We start from the raw sequence: 20739 nt of genomic DNA on the forward strand, positions 1-20739 counted from the left end.
GTCCCATGTAGGACTCATAATCTCAATCCCTGTTTTTCAGATGAGGAAACTGAGGGCCAGAAAAGTGAAGTGACTTGCCCAAGATCATACAGCAGACAAATGGCGGAGCCAGGATTAGAACCCATGGGCTTCTGACTCCCAGGTCCATGCTCTATCCATTAGGCTATGCTGCTTCTCTAACCTGCCTGCAGTGTGACCTTGGGCAAGTCACTTCATTTCTGTGGGACTCAGTTACCTCATCTGTATAATGGGGATTAAGACTGTGAGCCATATGTGAGGCAAGGACGGTGTCAACATGATTATCTTGTTTCTACCCTAGTCTTATTATTGTGCCTGGCACATAATAAGCACTTAAAAAATGCCATAAAAAATTCAAGAGGTTGGGGAGAAATTTCCTTAACCTGTGTGAAACGTTTCTGTGCTAAATATTTTTTTCTTCTGTTCAGCCATCTGTGTTGATTTGTTAGCAAGGTTCAATACATTATCTCTGCAAATTTGACACTGAAGGTTAATTTGTAAGATCATTTCAAAAATGGCTCTGGAGGGTTTTGGATTCCTTCATTCCCCAGGTCCCATAAATAAATAGCTCCAATAGTTCTCACAACTCTCAGAAGCGTTTAAGCCATGGCATGAATCATTTCAACTGGAAAAAGGGAGATGTTAGATTTTTTTAAGCGCTTGGAAACAAGCCAACTCTTAATCCTGAAAGATGGTTTTCCCAGCTCCTTCCTTATAACCTGCTAGTTTGTTCTGGACTCTTTCAAGACCCAGGAGCCCACTCATTGTTACATTAGTGTTACTGTTCTAAGCTCGAGTGAGGAAGGAACTTTCTTTAGTGGTATTTTACTTTGCTTTATTTTGTTTTTACTATGGGCCAAGCACTGTTCCAAATGTTGGTACAGACACAGGAACAGATTAGACACAGTTCCTGTCCCACATGGGACTCACAGCCTAAGTAGGAGGGAGAACAGGTATTTCTTTGGTAACTGCCCCACTTTTATCTGGTGGGATAGGTATGCCACAGGACTACTCTTTAATCACTTCCTAATGGCAATTAATCCTTGGTTCCTGCAAGCCCTTTTTGTGAATGAGATACATTTTGGTCACTCTGAAAGGTTAGGGGGACTCAATTGGCTCATCTCCCCACATTTCCATGCTCCCCCAACCCCCTACCATGTTTTAAGTTAGCTGAGCATTATCAGATGTGTCTTTGCTTCCCATTGTGGGGCACTGTGGCCGGGGCCAGGAAGTATCAGAATTTGGGGGACATGGATTCTCTTATGTAGCATAATGAGTGGCATACAGGAGGTCCCAGGGCCACGTTAAAGGGTCTCAGGGTCTGTGCCATATTTCTCCAGGGTAAAGTATCAGACCTGGATCATACCCAGCTCCCAGGGCCGGTTGGATGCATAGTGGTTCAGGGATGTAACTGCAGTGGCAGTGGCTTCTAATGCTGGGTTCCTCTTAGTCCCTTCAAACCAGGATGCAAGTCACCTACATTTAAAAACCTCAACATCAATCTTCAGTGTGTCCAAAAACCAAAGTCAACCTGTGCGTGACCTCGGTCACTATAAAATCGAGGGCATTGCAGGTGACAAACTATAGGCCTGGACTGTTCCACTTGAGCTGAGGGTGCGTCGACTAGAATTAGGGTGTCAGAAGGGGATGGGATCCGGGACCCAGTTCGACACAGGTTCCACACCACCCACTCCTCCAAGGATGGGGCTCCCAAGCCACAGTCTCCATCACCTTCTCTGGTGCAGTGCTCAGGCCAGCTGATCTGGCACCTTCTTCATCCAGTGAGTGGTTGGCTTGGTGTTTGGACCAGAGACACTTGACATAAGTCAAGTTGTCATTCCCATCCTGGCTCACTGGACACGTGCCCAAATGACCAGTCTTGCTGGGGACTCGATCGATGGCATGAATTGAGTGCCTACCTTGTGCAGAGCACTGAATTAAGTGCTTGGGAGAGTACAAGACAATAAGGTTGGTAGACCCAGTTCATACCCTCAAGGAATTTATAGTTTAGTGGCCCCAATGTTCACTGGCCCGAGAGAAAAGTTCTCCAATATTGTGTGTCATCATTCCACATTTTGGCTAGAGCACTGGTGAGGAATTGGGGAACTTTCTGCCAACACGAGTCTTCCTTGTTGACCACTCTGCCTCCTGTCTCTCCACACTTCACTCTGCTGCCCAGATCATTTTTCTACAGAAACGTTCAGTCCATGTTTCCCCACTCCTCAAGAACCTCCAGTGGTTGCCCATCCACTGTTACATCAGACAGAAACTCCTTACCATCGGCTTTAAAGCATTCAATCACCTTGCCCCATCCTACCTCACCTTGCTGTTCTACTACAACCTAGCCCGAACACTTCACTTCTGCAATGCCAACCTATTCACTGTACCTCAATCTCATCTATATTGCTGCTGACTTCTTGCCCATGTCCTGCCTCTGGCCTGAAACATCCTCCTTAATATCTGTGGGGGGTGGGCACTTATTTTCCTCCCCTCTGAACTGTTGCCATACGCCTCCATCAGTTTGTCTATTAGTTTGGCCTGTTATGCACTTGTGAGGCAAGGGTGTAGTTCTGCTGCCTGGCTTATATTTTGTGTTTTTTTTCTTTGCCTCTAAGTGTTGAGACCCCATCAAGTCATCATCTTGCCCCATATGTAACATTCTTTGCATTTTCCAGTGAGTTCACATCATATTGTCTGGAAGACATTCACCAACCTCATCACAGTGGGTCAATTAGGGTTTTGGGGCAGTTGCCTAAAAGCATTGGAGTTGTATTACACTTCGGAGTGGCTGGGAAAGACACTATTATTGTTTATGGAGAATCATTTAATTTTTCTACTTTGTAACTGACCAACATAGCTTTGTCCTGGCCCGGTATAATCTTTTCAGATCTGGACATATAGTTAGATTTAACTAAGCTGATTCTTTTGACAGGGTATATTCACAAGGATCTGAAACCATTCAATATACCTTCCAACTTTGGCTCGCTCCTAAATAAAGCATGTCACACTTTTTTTGAAAATGCATCTTAGGGATGAGTTATTCAGATAGGCTCTTCTGGTTTCAGTTCAAAACTAAATTTCTAATTGTCATCAGTGGTATTTGTTGAGCCCTTACTGTGTGCAGAGAGCTGTACTAAGTGTTTTAGCATTGTACTAATCGTGACATAATTATAACACAGATACATTTAATTCACGAGTAAGGCTAAGGGTCGCTGAGCTGTCCATTTGATAGGTCAGAGGTCTCTGAGAAGAAAGACCAGTCTATCCCTTCATATTTATTTTATTGGATCATATTTTCTGCCTGGCTTAATGTGTGCTAATTTTTAAACTATTGTAGAGCTGAGGGAGGTAATCTGAAGTAGCGTTAGATAGTCACATAATGGGTTAATATTCCAAGAAAAATTATTTTTTGTATTGAGCTTTTTTTCACTCTCCCAACAGCTGTGGAGATTCAGCGAACCCTGAACCAACTTGGAACACCTCAAGACTCACCCGACTTGAGGCAACAGCTGTAAGTAGTGAACTGAAAGGCCCCGAGGGGCTGCTGTTTAGCAGGGACCGGAGCTCTTAGCTTCGTGGGAGAGAATAGTGTAATGGAGAAGCTGCCTTTGCCCAGAAGGTGCATTCCTTTTTGTTACATTTGCCCAAGGGTCTCCCAGTGTTCATTTTTAAGAAAAGCTCATTCGAGGAGCAGCTGAGTGGCACCAGAGGGCGTTTTATCCTTTGCTTTTCCCTTTTGTTGTTGTGCTCTGGACATCCCCCCCCCCCCCGGACAAGTTCCCAATGGGTGATTCTTGTTCTCACCGATTTGGCACACAAGTGGCCCTAGGCCTCTGCTCCATCCTGAGACCTTCTCACTGACCCATACTGGGTGGTCTCTCCGGCTGTGGCAGCGACCTTGTTCACACTTTGTAAATACCCAATCACAGCATTTTTGTCTGTCTTATGATGGTCTTTTACAAGTTTACAGGCTAAGTGCTGTGCTAAGCACTGGAGTAGTTGCTTTTCTTTCTGCCTTTCAGAGAGGTAGTGTATATTATTGCTGCTTTAGCCTGCACGAGGCACAGTAACACAGTGAAAGTGATTTAATGAGTCCCCTTGAAAAGTGAAGTGAAGGCCGTGGAACAGCTGAAATTTTAGGTCTAGAGAGAAAGTCTTTGAATTCTCTCTAATTTAGAGACCCTTTGGAGGAGAGGTCTTGAAATTTCCCACTGATTTTTACATTTCACTTGCATGCCCCGATGGCCTTTCAATCAGTCAGTTATATTTGAGCACTTTCTGGGTGCAGAGCACTATACTAAGTATTTGGGAGAGTACAACATAACAGAGTTGCGTAGACATGTTCCTTGCCCACAATGAGCTTACCTGATTACCGCTAGCCAGTTTGTTGTGACATTAGCATTCCTTGAAAAGTCTTCCTTCCTCCCTTCCCCCTTCCCTGTCACAATCTCTTGTTGGAGTCAAGGAGTGGTTCTTTGTCATGGGATCCATTGATCTTGCCAGTTTGGACCTGCTGCTACCCAAGGAGCCATCCTGATGTCAAGGAAGCCCCTATGTATTGAACCCACCTAGAATGCCCCTGGGTACCCTTCCCTCCCCCCAACCCCCATTGTGGGGTTTTCCTGCCACATCGCCTGCCCTTGCCCCATGACAATGTTTCCCTCTTCATCATTCTGGGCCTCTCCTGCACATGTTCAGGAGAGTGCTCCCACCCGTTCCATCTGTGGGGAGTGAATCAGTCCCAGCCCCTCTTTATATAATGTTCTGTGTAGTGTCTCCTTGCCCTTCTGGCTCTCCCTCCAAACGGACTCTAGTTGGCTTTTGGAAGTCATTGGGAATGTGAAATAATTTGGTACCTTTGCACTGTCAACCGTCAGCATCTCAATTTGTGCCCACATTTCTCTGGCTATATTATATGATCCTTTGAGTCCGGCCAGGGGAAGACGTTCCATTTTGAACTTAACTCCCTTCCCTAGGTTGCCTCCTTTGGGTGACTGGCTCCATCAGCTCCATCAGTCAGGGTCACAGGATACATTTTAATACCGGACCAGCTCAGTCTGCCCAAAAGGCTGCCCTTCTTAGAGCTCATTCTCCAAGAATGTTCGTAGGGACCATGTGATGGGATCTCTGCAGCTGGAATAAATCAGGGGTTATAATGCCTATTTGATTTTTCATTATAGGCAACAGAAGCAGCAGTACACAAACCAGCTCGCCAAAGAAACAGACAAGTTAATAAAGGAATTTGGATCTCTGCCCACCACCCCTACTGAACAGGTAGAATACATCCTTTGTCTGCAGCCATTCGAGCCGATCAAAAACCTCAGGGTCTCTCTGGATTACACAGTGAAATTCTTATCATACGGCACATTAAGAGAATGGAAGATTAATTCATTCAGTAGTATTTATTGAGCGCTTACTATGTGCAGAGCACTGTACTAAGCGCTTGGAATGTACAAATCTGTAACAAATAGAGCCAGTCCCTGCCCTATGACGGGCTTACAGTCTAATCGGGGGAGACGGACAGACAAGAACAATAGCAAACAAGATTAGTTGAACAGCACAGTGTAATGGATAGAGCACGGCCTTGAGAGAAGGTCATGGGTTCTAATCCTGGATCTGCCATTTGTCTGCTGTGTGGCCTTGGGCAAGTCACTTCCCTCTGGGCCTCAGTTGCCTCATCAGTAAAAGGGGGATTAAGACTGTGAGACCTAAGCGAGACAAGTACTGACTGTATTCATTCATTCAATCATATTTATTAAGCGCTTACTGTATGCAGAGCACTGTGCTAAGCCCTTGGAAGTATCCCACCCAATTTGCTAGTATCCACCCCAGTGCTTAGTACAGTGTCTGGCACACAGCACTTAACAAATTCCAAAATAATAATGATAATCAGTGGCATTTATTGAGTGCTTACTGTTTGAACACTGATGGGAACGCTTGTGAGAGTACGATACAACAGAGGTGGTTGGGAGATGTTGGAGAATCCTAAATTCTGGGGAACAGAGAGTCGAGGTCATGATGGGGAGCACTCCCAGAACGAGGCTTTGCACAGACCAAATAGAGTGCCGGCAAGGGACACGTCATTAGGAATAAAGGTGCTCCAGCTGCTTCGTAGCCCAAGGAAGGACCGCAAAGAACAGACACTTGGAGGAGATGAGAGAGACGATCTTAGCTGAGCACTACCCCCTAGAAAAACAATCTCCCCTTTCCACCAGCATTGAAGTTGTTTGCTGACTGGATTAGCAGAACATCTCTCTGCTTCTTGCCTGACAGCTCTGTAAAAGGGCTACTTCACGTTTGAATGTACCCACCCTCTGCCCTCTGGGACATTTTCACCATGCTCGGATCTGTATAATCGCTTACTAAGTGGATGCTTTCTCCCCCACTTTAACAATTCAAAACTGCACTTGAACTAGGGGATATTAGAGTGGCCAGCAACTAAAGCTTTCTTTGCAGTAATGTGCCGAATAACACTATTTTGCTTATCTGGAAAACTAAAAATCCACATCAGTCAATCTGCAGCAAGACCATCATTTGGACCCAAAAGGTAAAATGGGCCATGAGCAAACTGTGCCCTGAGGGCCGGCTTCCAAGAGTCAGCCTGACATTAGGCACAGCGCTAACCCAACTGACCATTCTGAGCCTGTGGACTATAATTGGAGCCTCTGAGTGGGAGGGAGGTGTTGGAGAGAGGTAGGGGAGGAGTTGTCCATTTGATTTCTAGCAGCGTCCTTTCTTCCTGTAGCGCCAAAGGAAAATTCAGAAGGATCGCCTTGTGGCAGAATTCACAACCTCCCTGACAAACTTCCAGAAGGTCCAAAGGCAAGCTGCCGAGAAGGAGAAGGATTTTGTTGCCAGAGTCAGAGCCAGTTCCAGGGTGTCGGTAAGTGTTCACGAAGACATTCTAACACGGTCGTCTGCTAGGGAGCCTCTGATCCTCTTGCGTAGGCTTTTTAGGTTATGAAGACTCAGTAAATTGGGCTTTCAATAATCAGTGTTTCAGAACATGGGTAATAACATGCATCCTGGAAAAAGACATAATAAATTTGCTTATATTTGTAATGGGGAAAAAAAAGGAGAATTGGGTTGCCATCTAGAGCTCATTTTAGAGTGCAGAACTCATTGAGGCCTCTGGTTATTATGTCTGTACGTTAGTTGTGTCTTCCCTGCTGAATTGCTGCAGGAGGTTGAATTTGGCTTCAGAGGAAAGGCACCCAAGGAGAGAGTTTTTGGTTTTGTTTTTTTTTGAAAGGGAAACTTGGATTCAGACTCTTACTTGTATTTCTGCTTGTGGCCCAGCCCAGCCGTAGTGGTGACAGCAGTGACTGTCACTATCAGAGAGCGAGCCCACCAACCCCTTTCCTTCCCCCCCAGCCTAGACAGGGGCTAGAAGATGTGGCAAGGGGCAGGAGTGGCCTGACTGTGCCCTCACCCACCCCTTGCCAGGGCCCTCACTAGGGGAAAACTAATGAGTGAGACCAGGACCAGAGGAGAAAAGACTGAAGACAGAAGTTAGAGTTTTAAATACACATGTGAAAAGTTGTTCTGCCCCTCACATTGAAGTTTGCCACATGTTTGCAAGTTAAAGTATGCCATTTGGATTGCCTAGAACTCACTGCAAAATTAAGAGTCTTGGATTGGATGGGGAAGCAGTTGTTTTGAATTCTCACATGTGCAAAATATGTTCAACCTAAGGGTAAAAATGTAAAAAGGGAAGACTAACGGTTTTTTCCCATTATTTTTCCTCTCTTTTCCCTCTTTTTATCTAGGGTGGTTTTCCTGAGGACAGTTATAAAGAAGGGAACCTCGTTTCCTGGGAAAGGTAGGCGGCACCAACTCTCCATTGTGTGTATTTGAGGGGGGGTTTGATTGTCATACAGCTGGTAACTTCCTGAAGCAAGTTAAAAGGTGCCGGCGAATTATCTCAACCATGCTGTGGTAAGTCCAAAGTTTGAAAGCATTAAATACACTAAGAAAGGTTTCAGGAGAAATTGTCAGAAACCATTGTCATCTGTAAAAAACTCAAATCAGGGCATTTCAGTTCATTTGGATCTTTAATTGTTGTTATAATGCCACATATCCAAAAATCTAAACATTTTCCCCTGGCAAATGTTCCTAAAATATCAAAATAATTTGGACTCTAAGATATGAAGAGGGGACACAAAGGAGGCAGGTTAAGGGGGAAAGAGAGAGAGCGCACATTAGAGTGAACATCCTAAAAATAATGTTTAAGGCCCACAGGCAATATTTTGGACTTTAGCTCTTATATTTCTGTAGTTCTTCAAGTCTGATAAAAAATGTAAACAAAGAATGACAAATCTCTTTACCTTATCTGCCTTGCTGAATGAAATACTTTTCACTGAGTTAAAAGAAGTCATTCAAGGATCTTCTCTCATTTTAAATAATCATTTCCAGTCAAACTCCATCTCAAGCTCAGCTGCAGGATGAAGATATCACAGAAGATGACCTCCGCCTTATTCATGAGAGAGAGTCTTCTATCAGGCAACTTGAAGTAAGTCTCACTACCCTGTGCTATAGAAAAAATGGGTCCTTTAAGTTTTGGGCCCATGAGCCTAAGTCAGCCTTGTAGATAGGGCTCAGAGTTGAGTAGATGAGGTGGGACATTGTTGGACTTCAATCCTGGAGGCCTGAGACCAATCTTTTAGGTTTTAGGGGTTAAAAGATTTTCCAAACAATCTGCCTTGTGAAAAGTGTGTCTGAAGTTAGTGGTATGTTAATGCAGTGGACTAGAGAGTGGTCAAAATGAAATATAAAGTGCCACCCCTCCCAAGAGTTCAAATCACAAGACGGTTGATTTTACCTACCTTTTATACATTACCCTGCCCCCCAAAGCAAAACTAGATGAGATGGGGGAGTTTGAAAGGGGCAACAGGAAGAGGAAAAAGAGATGATAATGATCAACCCAAAGAGGAGGAAAGGGCAGAGGGTGGTACCAACCACTGGAGAGTTTAGAGCAGCTGTCTATTTCATAAAATGAGACAGTGACACTCTTGATGTAGTGCAGGGAGCCTCTCTCCCGAAAGAGATCTTATGGCACAGCATCCCAGATCTACTTTTTCCCATCATGCCATCGCTCTACTGATATCATTTGATGCCAGGGTACCTGCATAGACTACTTCACAAGCCCAAGGTCAGAATGAATGCAAAGAGGCCATGCTTCTAATCCTTCAAATCCAAGGCACCTGTTTTCTTCCATCTCAGTTGGGACAGAACTAGTGCACAAGTTGAAGGGACAGATGTTGGAAATAACAAACAAGTTCAAAAATGGTGTAGTAACATCTCAAAGCAGTGAATAATGAAAAGATACTATTGGGTCATAATATGGCGAACAGGGTAAATTCATTCAATGAGAAGTCCAAATCATTATTTTGGAATTCTGTATCCACTGTATTTGGAATTCTGTATCCACTTCAAAATGCAACAAACATGCAAATATCACTTTGAGAACTTGGAGAATGTGTCCTGTGTTCATATATGTGTGTGTTTTCTGGGGACGCAGATAGAGAATGGGGCAAACTCTCATAAGCACTCAGTTTTTGTATTTTGGATCTTCGCGTTTGTAGCTTTAGGAAATGAGAAAACAATTTCTAAAAATAGACCTTTTTCTTAATGAACTGCTTTTCAGTATTTCTTTTGGAAATGGATTTTGTAACTTTGATGCCACCTAAAACTATTAAAATTGTCACCAGAGTTGAGTAAATTGAGACTCTAGTATATGAAATTGTAACTCCAGGCTCTGAGCATGGTTTCTTTGTTGAGAATCTTTGAGAGTCATCAGGTAGTACATTTTAATAACCAGAACATGTGGAAAAAGATTCCAGGCTCTCAACTCACACTAAATATTCATGTCTGTATCACGGGAATTTTTGCTAAAAAAACGAAGTCAGTTGTGAAAACATTTCTCCAGTCTTCAAAGAAGAGCTTTTCTTAAAGTTCTATCTTTGCCATTTTCAAAGTATTGCATGGAATTATTAATACCATGTTGATAATAAATGGCTAACTGAAAATTCCACTACTATGAACATTTCTTGCACTCGTGACCTAATCAGTTATATTTACTGAGATCTTACTTTGTGCAAAGCACTGCATTAAATGCTTGAGAGAGTACAACAGATTTAGTAAGAATGATCCCTGCTCTCAAGTTTACAATCTGTCAGGGTAGATAGACACTAAATTTCCAATTAGGGAATGGAGTAGATAGATATATACAAAGGTTCTTTGATGGGTTGTGAGTAATATATATGCTTAAGTATCACTAAAATGCTAGAATGAGTTGAAGGATTTAAGGTGGGGAGATTAGAAATTAATCAGGGACCTACCCTGGAAAAAATTGATCAAAAGTGTGGGTTTTTTTTCTTTTTTTTTTATGGAGACATTACTCCTTATGGCTCACATAAGTCAGTGTCCATTCTTTGGGTTAAAAACATGTTTAGCTGGAGTTATAAAGTTCTGTTGTGATGTAAATTCATTGTGGGGAGGCGATGTGTCTGTTAATTATTATATTTCACTCTCCCAAGCACTTAATACAGTGATCTGCACACAGTAAGTGCTTAATAAATATGACTGAATGAATGAATTTTATTGTACATGTACCGTCTACTGAATGGAATTTGTCATGCCAGTCCTTTTTTAAAGGTAGTTGTTTCTGGATAGGCTGCTATGGTTTAATCAGGCAGTCAATTTGTGAATCACCTAATACATGTAAAACACTTCTAAATTTTTGGGAAGGTACATTAGAAGTAATCCTTTTTTTGTTTGTTTTTAGTCAGTGCTATTTACTGATCAGAGCTCTATACTAAGAACTTAGCACAGTCCTGGTTTGGGGGATCAAATAAAATTAATGACATTATTCATAGTTATTTAGTTTCACTGATACTGAATATCTAAAGTATTTTGGAGGGGCACGGATCAAAATCACGTTTGTATTAAAGGTTGCCCATCCTTGGCTTAAACCCTTTAGTTTAAAAGCACTGTAAATCATTCCCTCCCAACACCTTTAATCAAACAAAATAGTCATCATTTCATCCAGCGTGGTGCCCCATCCTCTCAATAAGTAGATGGTGGGGATGATGAAGGTAGTTGTTCTTGATCAGGACAACCTTCCCCCATTACAGAACCTTTTGTTCCAGTTTGTTTCTCCCAGTTGAGTGCTATCCCCTGCTCTTTCTACCCCACTTCCTTCCCTACCTCCTAGTTCCAGGCTTCCCTTTCAAAGCATCTGCATATGTCTTACTGGGGAGAGAGAGAGAGAGCAAAACATTAAAAAGAATTTCTGCTAGTCATTTTACAAATGATAGAATTAGTTACATGAGGTTCAGACTATGGACTGCAATTGGGCAATTCTTTTATGCTCTCTGTTTCTTTTCTTAGGCGGATATCATGGACATAAATGAAATATTTAAAGATTTGGGAATGATGATTCACGAACAAGGAGATGTGATAGGTAAGGCTGCCAGTTTTGCTTTCTCTGAAAAATGGGTATAATTTGTATGAGCCAAGGCTCTTGGGAATTGACCGGTTCCCTGTCCCAAAGGAGTTTTCACTCCATCTAATAGGGGAGACAAGCATACAATTATTTATAACTTGAGAGAACAAAAACAAAGAAATTAAGCAGCCAGATTGTTGCTTCTACTCCTTCCCAGTCTGTCTCTACATCCCCTCTCGTACTTTTAGTGAATGGAGGTAAGAAACATGTTGTTGTACATGCCAAAGCTGTTGTTTTAAATTTTCATCCTACAATTCCTTTTTTAGGGAGTTTTAGCTATGGGAGGTTAAGCAACCTGGGATCCTAGCTGATCAAACATATTAGGCGAGTATTTAACCTAAATAGCAGCGGGCTGCAACCTTTTTTTATTTAAATTATCTGGTGGTCTCAATATGTCACTAAAAGTGTCTCCACTTCCATCTATGTCTCAGTCCCCTCTCACATAGAAGCATTTTTTGGAACTGAACCTCTTTGGTTAAAGAGAGCAGTAGCAGCAACAAGCAGGTGACAATAGGCATGGATCATTTTTCTGCACAAAAATGTTTAATGATGGTATTTAAGTTCTTACTATGTACCAGGCACTATATTTATTCAGTCATATTTATTGAGTGCTTACTGTTTGCAGAACACTGTATTAAATGCTTGGAAAGTACAGTTCGGCAACAGATAGAGGCAATCCCTACCCATCAACGGACTCACAGTCTAGAAGGGGGCTGGGGTAGATACAAGGTAATCAGGTTGGACACAGTCCCTGTCCCTTATGGGATTCACAGTCTTAATCTCCATATTACAGATGAGGTTACTGAGGCACAGAGAAGTGAAGTGACTTGCCCAAAGTCACACAGTTGATAAGTGGCAGAGCTGTAATTAGAACCTAGGTCCTTCTGACTCCCAGACCCATGCTTCTCATGTCTTTAGTCCATGTCTCCCAGCTCCTCAAGAACCTCCAGTGGTTGCCCATCCACTGTAATATCAAATAGAAACTCCTTACCACTAGCTTTAAGGCACTCAATCAACTTGCCCCCTCCTACCTTACCTCACTGATCTACTATATCCCAGCCCACACATTTTGCCCTTGTAGCGCTTGCTTACTCACTGTGTCCTGATCTTGTCTATTTCGCCACCAATCTTTTCCCATATCCTCCCCCTAGTCTGGAACTCCCTCCCCCTCCATATATGCCAGATCACCACTTTCTCGACCTTCAACCTTCATTAAGGTCGCATCTCTTCCAAGAGGCCTTCTCCGATTAATCCTTTTCTCCGGCTCCCTCTCCCTTCCACATTGTCCATGCACTTGGATCTGTGACATTTGGGCATTTGATATTTGCCCCACCCTCAACCTCACAGCATTCACGTACATATCTTTAAATTCTATTTTATAAATTGTTTATTCTTAATGTCTGTCCCCCCCTCGAGACTGTGAGTTCTTTGACATCCAACTCTCTTGTACTCTCCCAAGCACTTAGTACAGTACTCTGCACATAGTAAGCACTCAGTAGTGTTGATGATGACAAAAAAAAAACCCCATCTATTTTATGTCTAGACCCCAGAGTACGTAGATGCACCTGCTCATTGTTTACTCCCCTGCTGGTGTTTCTTACTTGGCCTCCAGAATACCAACTATCTTTTCCCATTGCCTGTCATAGTGGCCATTCCTTTTACAGAACTTGGAGTAATCCTCTGGAGCACTGTACTGTAACCCTGTGGAAAACTTGTTCTCATTTCATGCTGAGTATGGGTTTTAATTTTAGTAAGAAAGACAACCTCTGTGATGGATTTCAGAAAAGCTGGAGCCCCCCACCCCCACTCCAGTCCTATAGCCTTTAGCCTGGTAGGCCTCAGGCATTCTCTGGCATGGGGATGTCCACAGCTTCCCTGGCATGCTCCCCTGGCCATTTTGGACAACTCGGAAGAGTTCTGCTGATCCTGGAATAATAATAATAGTTGTGGTATTTGTTAAGCCCATTCTGTATGTGAAGCACTGTACTAAGCATTGGGCTAGATACAAGATAATCAGGTCCCACATGGGGCTCTCAAAATTGAATCCCCATTTTGTAGATGAGGGACCTGAGGCACAGAGAAGTGAAGTGATTTGCCTAAGGTCACACAGCAGACAAATGGCAGAACTGAGATTAGAACCCAGGTCTTTTGACTTCAAGGCCCTTGCTCTTTCCAGTAGGCCACACTGCTTCCCTATCACCTTCCCTGTGAACCATGCTTCTTCTGCTTTTTTCTCCTTTTCAGACCTTAATCAGAACTTTCAGGGGGCATTTATCTACTATTTGTGGACCTTCTCCTCCAAGGGAAAGGGGTTTTCAGGGCCACAAGGACTGCTTCCACCTAAACTCCTGTTAGGTTTCCTTTTTAAAAAATAAAAAAATAAAAATGGTATTTGTTAAGCTTCTGGCTATGTATCAAGCGGCTCTAAACTTTAGGGTAGATACAAGATAAGTTGGATTCAGTCCTTGTCCGACATGGGGATAACAGTATAAGTCAGAAGGAGGAGGATTCAACCCCCAGTTTACCGATGAGATAATTGAAGCCCAGGGAAATTAGTTGACTTGCTCAAGGTACCTCTGATTCCCAGTCCCATGCTCTTTCCACTCCAGTTCCATGGCAAGTCCTTGGAGATTGCCTTTGGGCTCTCCCTTCTCTCTAGTGCTTTGGGATGCTGGTTGGAATTGGGGATGGGAGGGGGCATTAATTGTTTTTTGTGCTGAGGGTTTATTGGACCGGAGAGAGAAATTGGCTCTCAGGTGAGAGTAGTTGTGGAGGGAGGAAGGAGGATGCTGGAGTGGGTGTGTCCTGTATTTAGTGTTGAGACTGGATTCTGGGAGGAGCACAGGAGATTTGAGATTAGGGTTGGGGTTCCAGTTAAAAATGTTTTTGAACCTTTAAAGTATTGGATTGGCCCCCGGTCCTTGAAACTGAAATAGAAGTGAAGGTGAACTGTGTTTTTTCCACAAGAAGAGAAGGGGGCTAAATAAAACTCTTTAATTTGAATTTGGCGTGGTGTCTTCTGTTGAACTGTGGACATTACAGACTTAATTGGAAAAAAACTTTCACTTAAAGGACTGTGGAGTAGTAGTAGAAATGATTTGCCTAAAACATTCCCATTCCTAATCTCCTTTTTTATTTTCATTTTTTAAAGATAGTATAGAAGCCAATGTAGAAAATGCTGAAGTTCATGTGCAACAAGCAAACCAGCAGTTATCAAGAGCAGCTGAATACCAGGTAACATTGCATGCTGCCCTAAGTTTCCCTGCTTGGCCTTTTTTTTTTTTTTAACCTTTCCTCGTTCTTTGGTTTAAATAGTTCTGGATTTTTTTTTCAAATGTCAGATTTAAGAGCTCTCGATTTAAGGACTAGAATACATTTTTTTTTCTTTTTCGAATAAAAGAGGGAGTTCAAACATTTACATTGAATACCCCACTGATAGCTGGTTGGTCACTTGACTGAATTGTTGGTAACTCATTCAAGTATATCTCTTCTAGCTATTATTAGAACAGGTTCATTCTATAACATCTCCAAGTGGATTAGGTCCTCGAATGTGGCCTGTTCTGTTGTGAAGAGGGAAGTGAGTTTAAGGCCAGGGAAGAAAGACAACCAAAGGGAATGTCCCTGTACAGATTGACTCTTGGAAAGGAAACGCAAAAGCCACCTTCCCCAAGCAAGGGATAGAAAATGGACCTCTCCCTTCTTCTGCAACTGGAACCGTTTCCTGCCATGGCCCAGAGAACTGAACCCCAAAGGTGGTGGTCCCTGAAACCCGTGAAACTACCTTGAGATCCAGTATCTCAGGCCAGATGTACCAGTCGCCAGATGGTGGCCACTGGGAGACTCAGCTGTCCACAGCTAGCCAGGAGGCAGATAAACATTGTCTGGCCCGGAGTAGGGGATCCACTGGGAAGCATTACACTATTTCCCTTCTTGTGGACGAATGAGAGTCCCTCATAGTTTCCCTTTTAACATTCCACTAGATCAGAAATTAACCTTTTTGGGTACCTTGGAAACCTTTTATAAATCTTTCTGCCCTGTAAGAAAAAAGAGTACTGCCTGTTGCTATAATCCCCAAGACCCTGAAGAAGCAGAATGATGGACTGCTGGGCCCCGGTCTGAAGGTATATCCATTCGGGCAAGAAGACATGGTGGTGGTCTGGGAGGCCGTTGAAACTGAATGAATTGGTTAACGCTTCACCTGCCATTAGCCACCTTGTCGGGGGTTGGTTCCGGCAGGGTCCAATCATGGGCGTGTCTCCTCCGGAGGTTTGGTCCCAGGTTGGAGACTTTTGTGCCTCACGCCTTCTATACAACTACATAAGCGGCAGAGCTGAATTGGGCAGTGGCAACAGAAATGGTGTCAAATGCGAATTCAGCTCGCCCTCATAGAAATGTACGTTGGGGTCTTTTAAGAGCTCAGTCCTCACCAAGCAGCTTGGTATGGGCCTAAATGGTAGACTACCAATGAAGAGCAAGAAATTGTATTTCTTGCCCTCGAACTCTGGAAGTAATCATGGCAGAAGGAAATTCTTGCCGGTGTACCATTGTCTGAACGTGGCAGCCATCATTTCAAACGATTTCTGAAATATCTTGACATTTCAAAAAAAACAAAACTGCACATCGTCTTTAGTTATCCACAAGAGAGGGGCACACTGTAGACTCGAGAATGTGAGATCATCCCTGGCCTTATCCTGAAGATATTGGATTGAAAACCCGGGGAAAAACGGGTTTTAATCAAATAAGTGAGGCGGGGTTAGCAGTTTAGAGACCATGTAGTAGTTGTTTCATGGAACAGAGAGACAGGATCAGTAGTCTGTGTTCCCCTCTGTGCTAGCCATAATTCAGACATCGCTGTTATGCTCACAGTTCTTGGCGATCTCACCTTGAGGATTTTCCATAAGTATTTTTTTTCTTTTTCTTGTGTGTGCCCTTTCACAGCGCAAGTCCCGAAAGACCCTGTGCATCATTCTTTTAGTTCTTGTCCTCGGAGGAGTGATTCTTGGGCTGATCATCTGGGGAACCTCGAGAAACTGATGTCATGTTAATGATACATGATGTAGGAAAATTCCTACAGTTATGGTTTTTATTCATTGTAAAGCTGAACTAATGGTTTCTTGACTTGTCATCTCTGGAAGAAGAGGCTTCATTTGGTTAAAAGAAAATGTTTTCTATTAAGTGGGTTTTTCTAAATAATTCCCGTGCTCTCAAATTTATTCACTCCTGAGTTCTTGACGGTACTGAATATGCTGTTCATCTGTAAATTATCAACTTTGCTGACTAGTAAACTTAGTTTATAGAATTGGAAACGTGAAACTATATTTCTTGCATAGAGATCTCAACTGTATTACAGGGTAGGCATGCTCTTAAAAGCTTGCTTCCCCAACAAAAGCCACTTCCAATTTATTTAGGCCAGTGAAGGAAAAGTCAGCAAATGAAATTAGTTGAGAGTTCTCTCCACTGTTGCCCGATTAAACTTCAGATCGAAACTTTAGGTTGTGGATTTAATCTTTAATGGCTGGGACCCTCTCTTGACAACTGTATTCATTTGGAATAATTTCTTATGTTGTGCTTTGATAAGCAGCCAGCAGGCACACACCTGCAGTGAGACTAGTTGGTGATAACATAGGCCATATTTAACTCTTTAAAAAAATGTGCATTTACTGGGAAAAGTGTAGTCTTTGTCAATATTAACCATGCATTTGGGGGAAGATTCTGTAAAGCCCTAGTACTTGGATTCTAGATGTTTCAATTTGCTGTTTTGGGGGGACCTACCTGGAGCATCGCAACAGGCTAAATGAAGTTTGCATTGTGTTGTGCTGGCAAGTGGGTTGCGTTCATGGGTCAGGAGTTGCCGTTGAAAGCAATGGATTGGCTAGGTGGTGCTAGTTGGGTTCTTTGGGGGAATGGAGTCCTTGGGGCTGTTAACATTGAATGTTTCGTGTTGGTTCCGAATTTTCCTGGCCGTTCGAGAGAGGATCAAGCATTTCCGCCAATTGACCTGTATGTCTTTTTAATCAATGTTGTTTTAGTGCACTAATCTGAAATTCTGTAAAGCGAAGAATTGCAATTGAAAGTTTGAATTTTATAATGTTCTTGTACAGAGGTTTGATAGTAGATGCACTGTTTACATGCCTGCTATGAAACCATAATTGTGAACAGAGAAAATGTAAGCAATTTAATAATATGTAACTATGCAGTTAAAATAAAGATGATTTTAAAACTCTTTTCTTGATCCATTTTTCTTCATCTCCTGTCTCTTGGGCAAAGATGAAAGATGTTGTCAACAGCCGTTCACCCAAGCCTTTGGCTCACCTGGGATCTGCCTTAGTCCACTTTCTTCTACAGATATGCAGCTGCACTTGACTTCATTTAGGAAGAGTGTTTTCCTTTAGGCTGTAACAATAATAATAATAGTACTAAGCTATTACTTTGTGTCAAACATGGTTCTAAGTACTGCAATAGATGAAAGCTAATCAGGTTGGCCACAGTCCCTGTCACACATGGGGCTCACAGTTTTAATCTCCATTTTATTGATCAGGTAACTGAAGCACAGAGAAGTGAAGAGACTTGCCCAAGGTCAAACAGCAGACAAGTGGCCAAGCAGGGATTAGAACTCAGGTCCTTCTGACTCCCAGGCCTGGGCTCTATCCATTAGGCCATGCTGCTTGCCTAAGCTGTAAACTCCTTGTGGGCAGGGGACATGTCTTCCAGATATATTATATGGTACTTTCCTAAGTACTAGTACAGTGCTCTGGAAACACCTTACCATTGACTTTAAAGCACTCATATAGAGGAGAGAGCCCAGGCTTGGGAGTCAGAGGTCATGGCTTCTAATCCTGTCCCCATCACCTGCCAGCTGTGTGACTGGACAAATCACTTAACCTGTCTCTGCCTCAGGTATGGCGTCTGTAAAATGGGGATTGAGACTGTGAGCCCCACATGGGACAACCTGATTACCTTGTATCTACCCCAGCACTTAACAGTGCCTGCCATTTAGAAACACTTAACAAATACTATCATTATGAATTATACTTTCCAAGTGCTTAGTACAGTGCTCACACAACAGTAAGCGCTCAGTAAGTACAATTGAATGAATAGTCACCTGCTGCAGTCCAGCCCTCGCACTGAGCTCCTCTAATGCCAGCTTACTCACTGCCCTGGTCTCATCTATCTAACCGCCGACCCCTTTTCCAAATCATCCCCCTAAGTCTGGGACTCCCTCCCCCTCCACATAAAGCAGACCACCACTCTCTCCACCTTCAAAGCAGTACTAAGGTCATGTCTCCTCCAAGAGGCCTTTCCTGATTAAGCCCTCTTTTCCCCAGCTCACTCTCCCTCAGAGTCATCTATGCACTTTAATCTGTAACCTTTGAACACTTGATATTCTTCCTATCCTTAGCCCCACAGCACTTATTTACATATCTTTAAATTATATATTGTAAATTATTCATATTAGAGTCTGTCTCCCCCCTAGACTGTAAGCTTGTTATGCGAATAGGGAACATGTGGGTTAATTCTGTTGTATTGTACTCTTCCTAGGGCTTAGTACAGTGCTCTGCAAATAGTAAGTGCTCAGTAAATACAATTGATTGACACAGTAAGCACTCAGTAAATACTATTGATTAATTAATACAAGCTAGGATAGGGATTTTCAAACTCTTTCTCCAGGGTCTCTGGCTTTCACCCCACCATTCCCCTACTGGTCCCTCTCTTTTTCCCTTTCCCTCCCCCTATTCCTTCCCCTTTTAACCAAAAGAAACAGGTCAATGTCCTCAAAGCTTTGAACCCTGAATAAGGCCCCCTCTCTTTACCTGCTTCTGCCAGCCTCTGATGCTCTTACCCTCTGTGTCTCCAACTCTCTTACCACTGTCCCCTTCCAGACTCATTGATTGTTGGCCGTAATGGCAGTAATTAATCACAGTGCTTTGAATGACCCCACGGCTGTGTTTTCCTGCCCCCCGGAAAACATCTGGACTAGAGATTTTCTAAAATGTCACAAAAAGAAATCTACTTCCTCAGTTCAGGCTTAATTCACAACCCATCTGGCCCAAATGAATACCTCTACAGTGAAGCCTGAGGCCCAGGCAGCACCTTTAAATTAAATCTAAACAATCCCGACAGCTGGGGTCTCAGGGGAACGGCTTTGCTGATCTTTACAGATGCTCTATTCTCCAAACACCACATCTGACGTGGAGGGAGGTGGAAATGTTGCTGTTTCCTTCAACTGTGTGCAGAAAAGTTTCGCTGACAAGGTCAATTTGCTTTCAGGAGGGGTTGGAAAATGCCCACGGTTATGCTTCCACGGATCACAGATTTGAGTGCCTTAGGGCAGCTTAAATGAATATTCATAGCAGGGAGTGATTATCTCATCCCTTTTTCATCTTAGAACTCAAGAATCAACTTAAAATTTTTTTTTTTGTATTTTAATAGTATTTATTGAGCGCTTACTATGTGCAGAGCACTGTACTAAGCGCTTGGGATGAACAAGTCGGCAACAGATAGAGACAGTCCCTGCCGTTTGACGGGCTTACAGTCTAATCGGGGGAGACGGACAGACAAGAACAATGGCACTAAACAGCGTCAAGGGGAAGAACATCTCGTAAAAAGCCAGTTGAATAATAGTTATCATATTTGTTAAGCACTTAGTTTATGCCAGGCACTGTAATAATAATAATAATGGCATTTGTTAAGCACCTACAATGTGCAAAGCACTTCTAAATGCTGGGGAGGATTCCAGGTGATCAGGTTGTCCCACGTGGGACTCACAGTCTTAATGCCCATTTTATAGATGAGGTAGCTGAGGCACAGAGAAGTTAAGTGACTTGCCCAAAGTCACACAGCTGACAAGCGGCAGAGCCGCTTGAACCCATGACCTCTGACTCCCCAGCCCATGCTCTTTCCACTGAGCCACGCTGCTTCTCTGTACTAAGCACTGGTCTAAAATAAATGATGAAACAAACCATCAGTCAATCGATGGTATTTACTGAGTGCTTACTTTGTGCAGAGCATTGTCCTAAACACTTAGGGGAGTATAGTACAACAGAGTTGGTAGACCTGTTTTCTGCCCACGAGGAGTTTACTGTAGTGTGGGGTAGACAGCCATGAAAATTATGAATATATATATATACATATATGTTTGTGTGTGCTGTGGTCTCAAGTCAATCCATAGTATTTATTGAGTGCTTACTATGTGCAGAGCACTTTACTAAACCCTT

The 20739-nt window shown here is 43.0% G+C and overlaps 1 protein-coding gene across 1 annotated transcript in view; it reads left to right on the forward strand.

Moving 5' to 3' along the window:
- Nucleotides 1–17748, forward strand: part of STX7 (syntaxin 7) — a 53924-nt gene extending 36176 nt beyond the window's left edge. The window contains exons 3-10 of the mRNA XM_001506371.4: nt 3460–3529; nt 5199–5292; nt 6764–6901; nt 7788–7840; nt 8434–8530; nt 11410–11482; nt 14676–14758; nt 16463–17748. Coding sequence (XP_001506421.1) covers nt 3460–3529; nt 5199–5292; nt 6764–6901; nt 7788–7840; nt 8434–8530; nt 11410–11482; nt 14676–14758; nt 16463–16558 — 704 coding nt within the window. The 3' untranslated portion in view covers nt 16559–17748. The remainder of the gene's footprint in view (nt 1–3459; nt 3530–5198; nt 5293–6763; nt 6902–7787; nt 7841–8433; nt 8531–11409; nt 11483–14675; nt 14759–16462) is intronic.
- Nucleotides 17749–20739: the final 2991 nt, after the last annotated feature.

This window comes from Ornithorhynchus anatinus, chromosome 2 (assembly GCF_004115215.2).
Source record: "Ornithorhynchus anatinus isolate Pmale09 chromosome 2, mOrnAna1.pri.v4, whole genome shotgun sequence".
NCBI lineage: Eukaryota > Metazoa > Chordata > Mammalia > Monotremata > Ornithorhynchidae > Ornithorhynchus > Ornithorhynchus anatinus.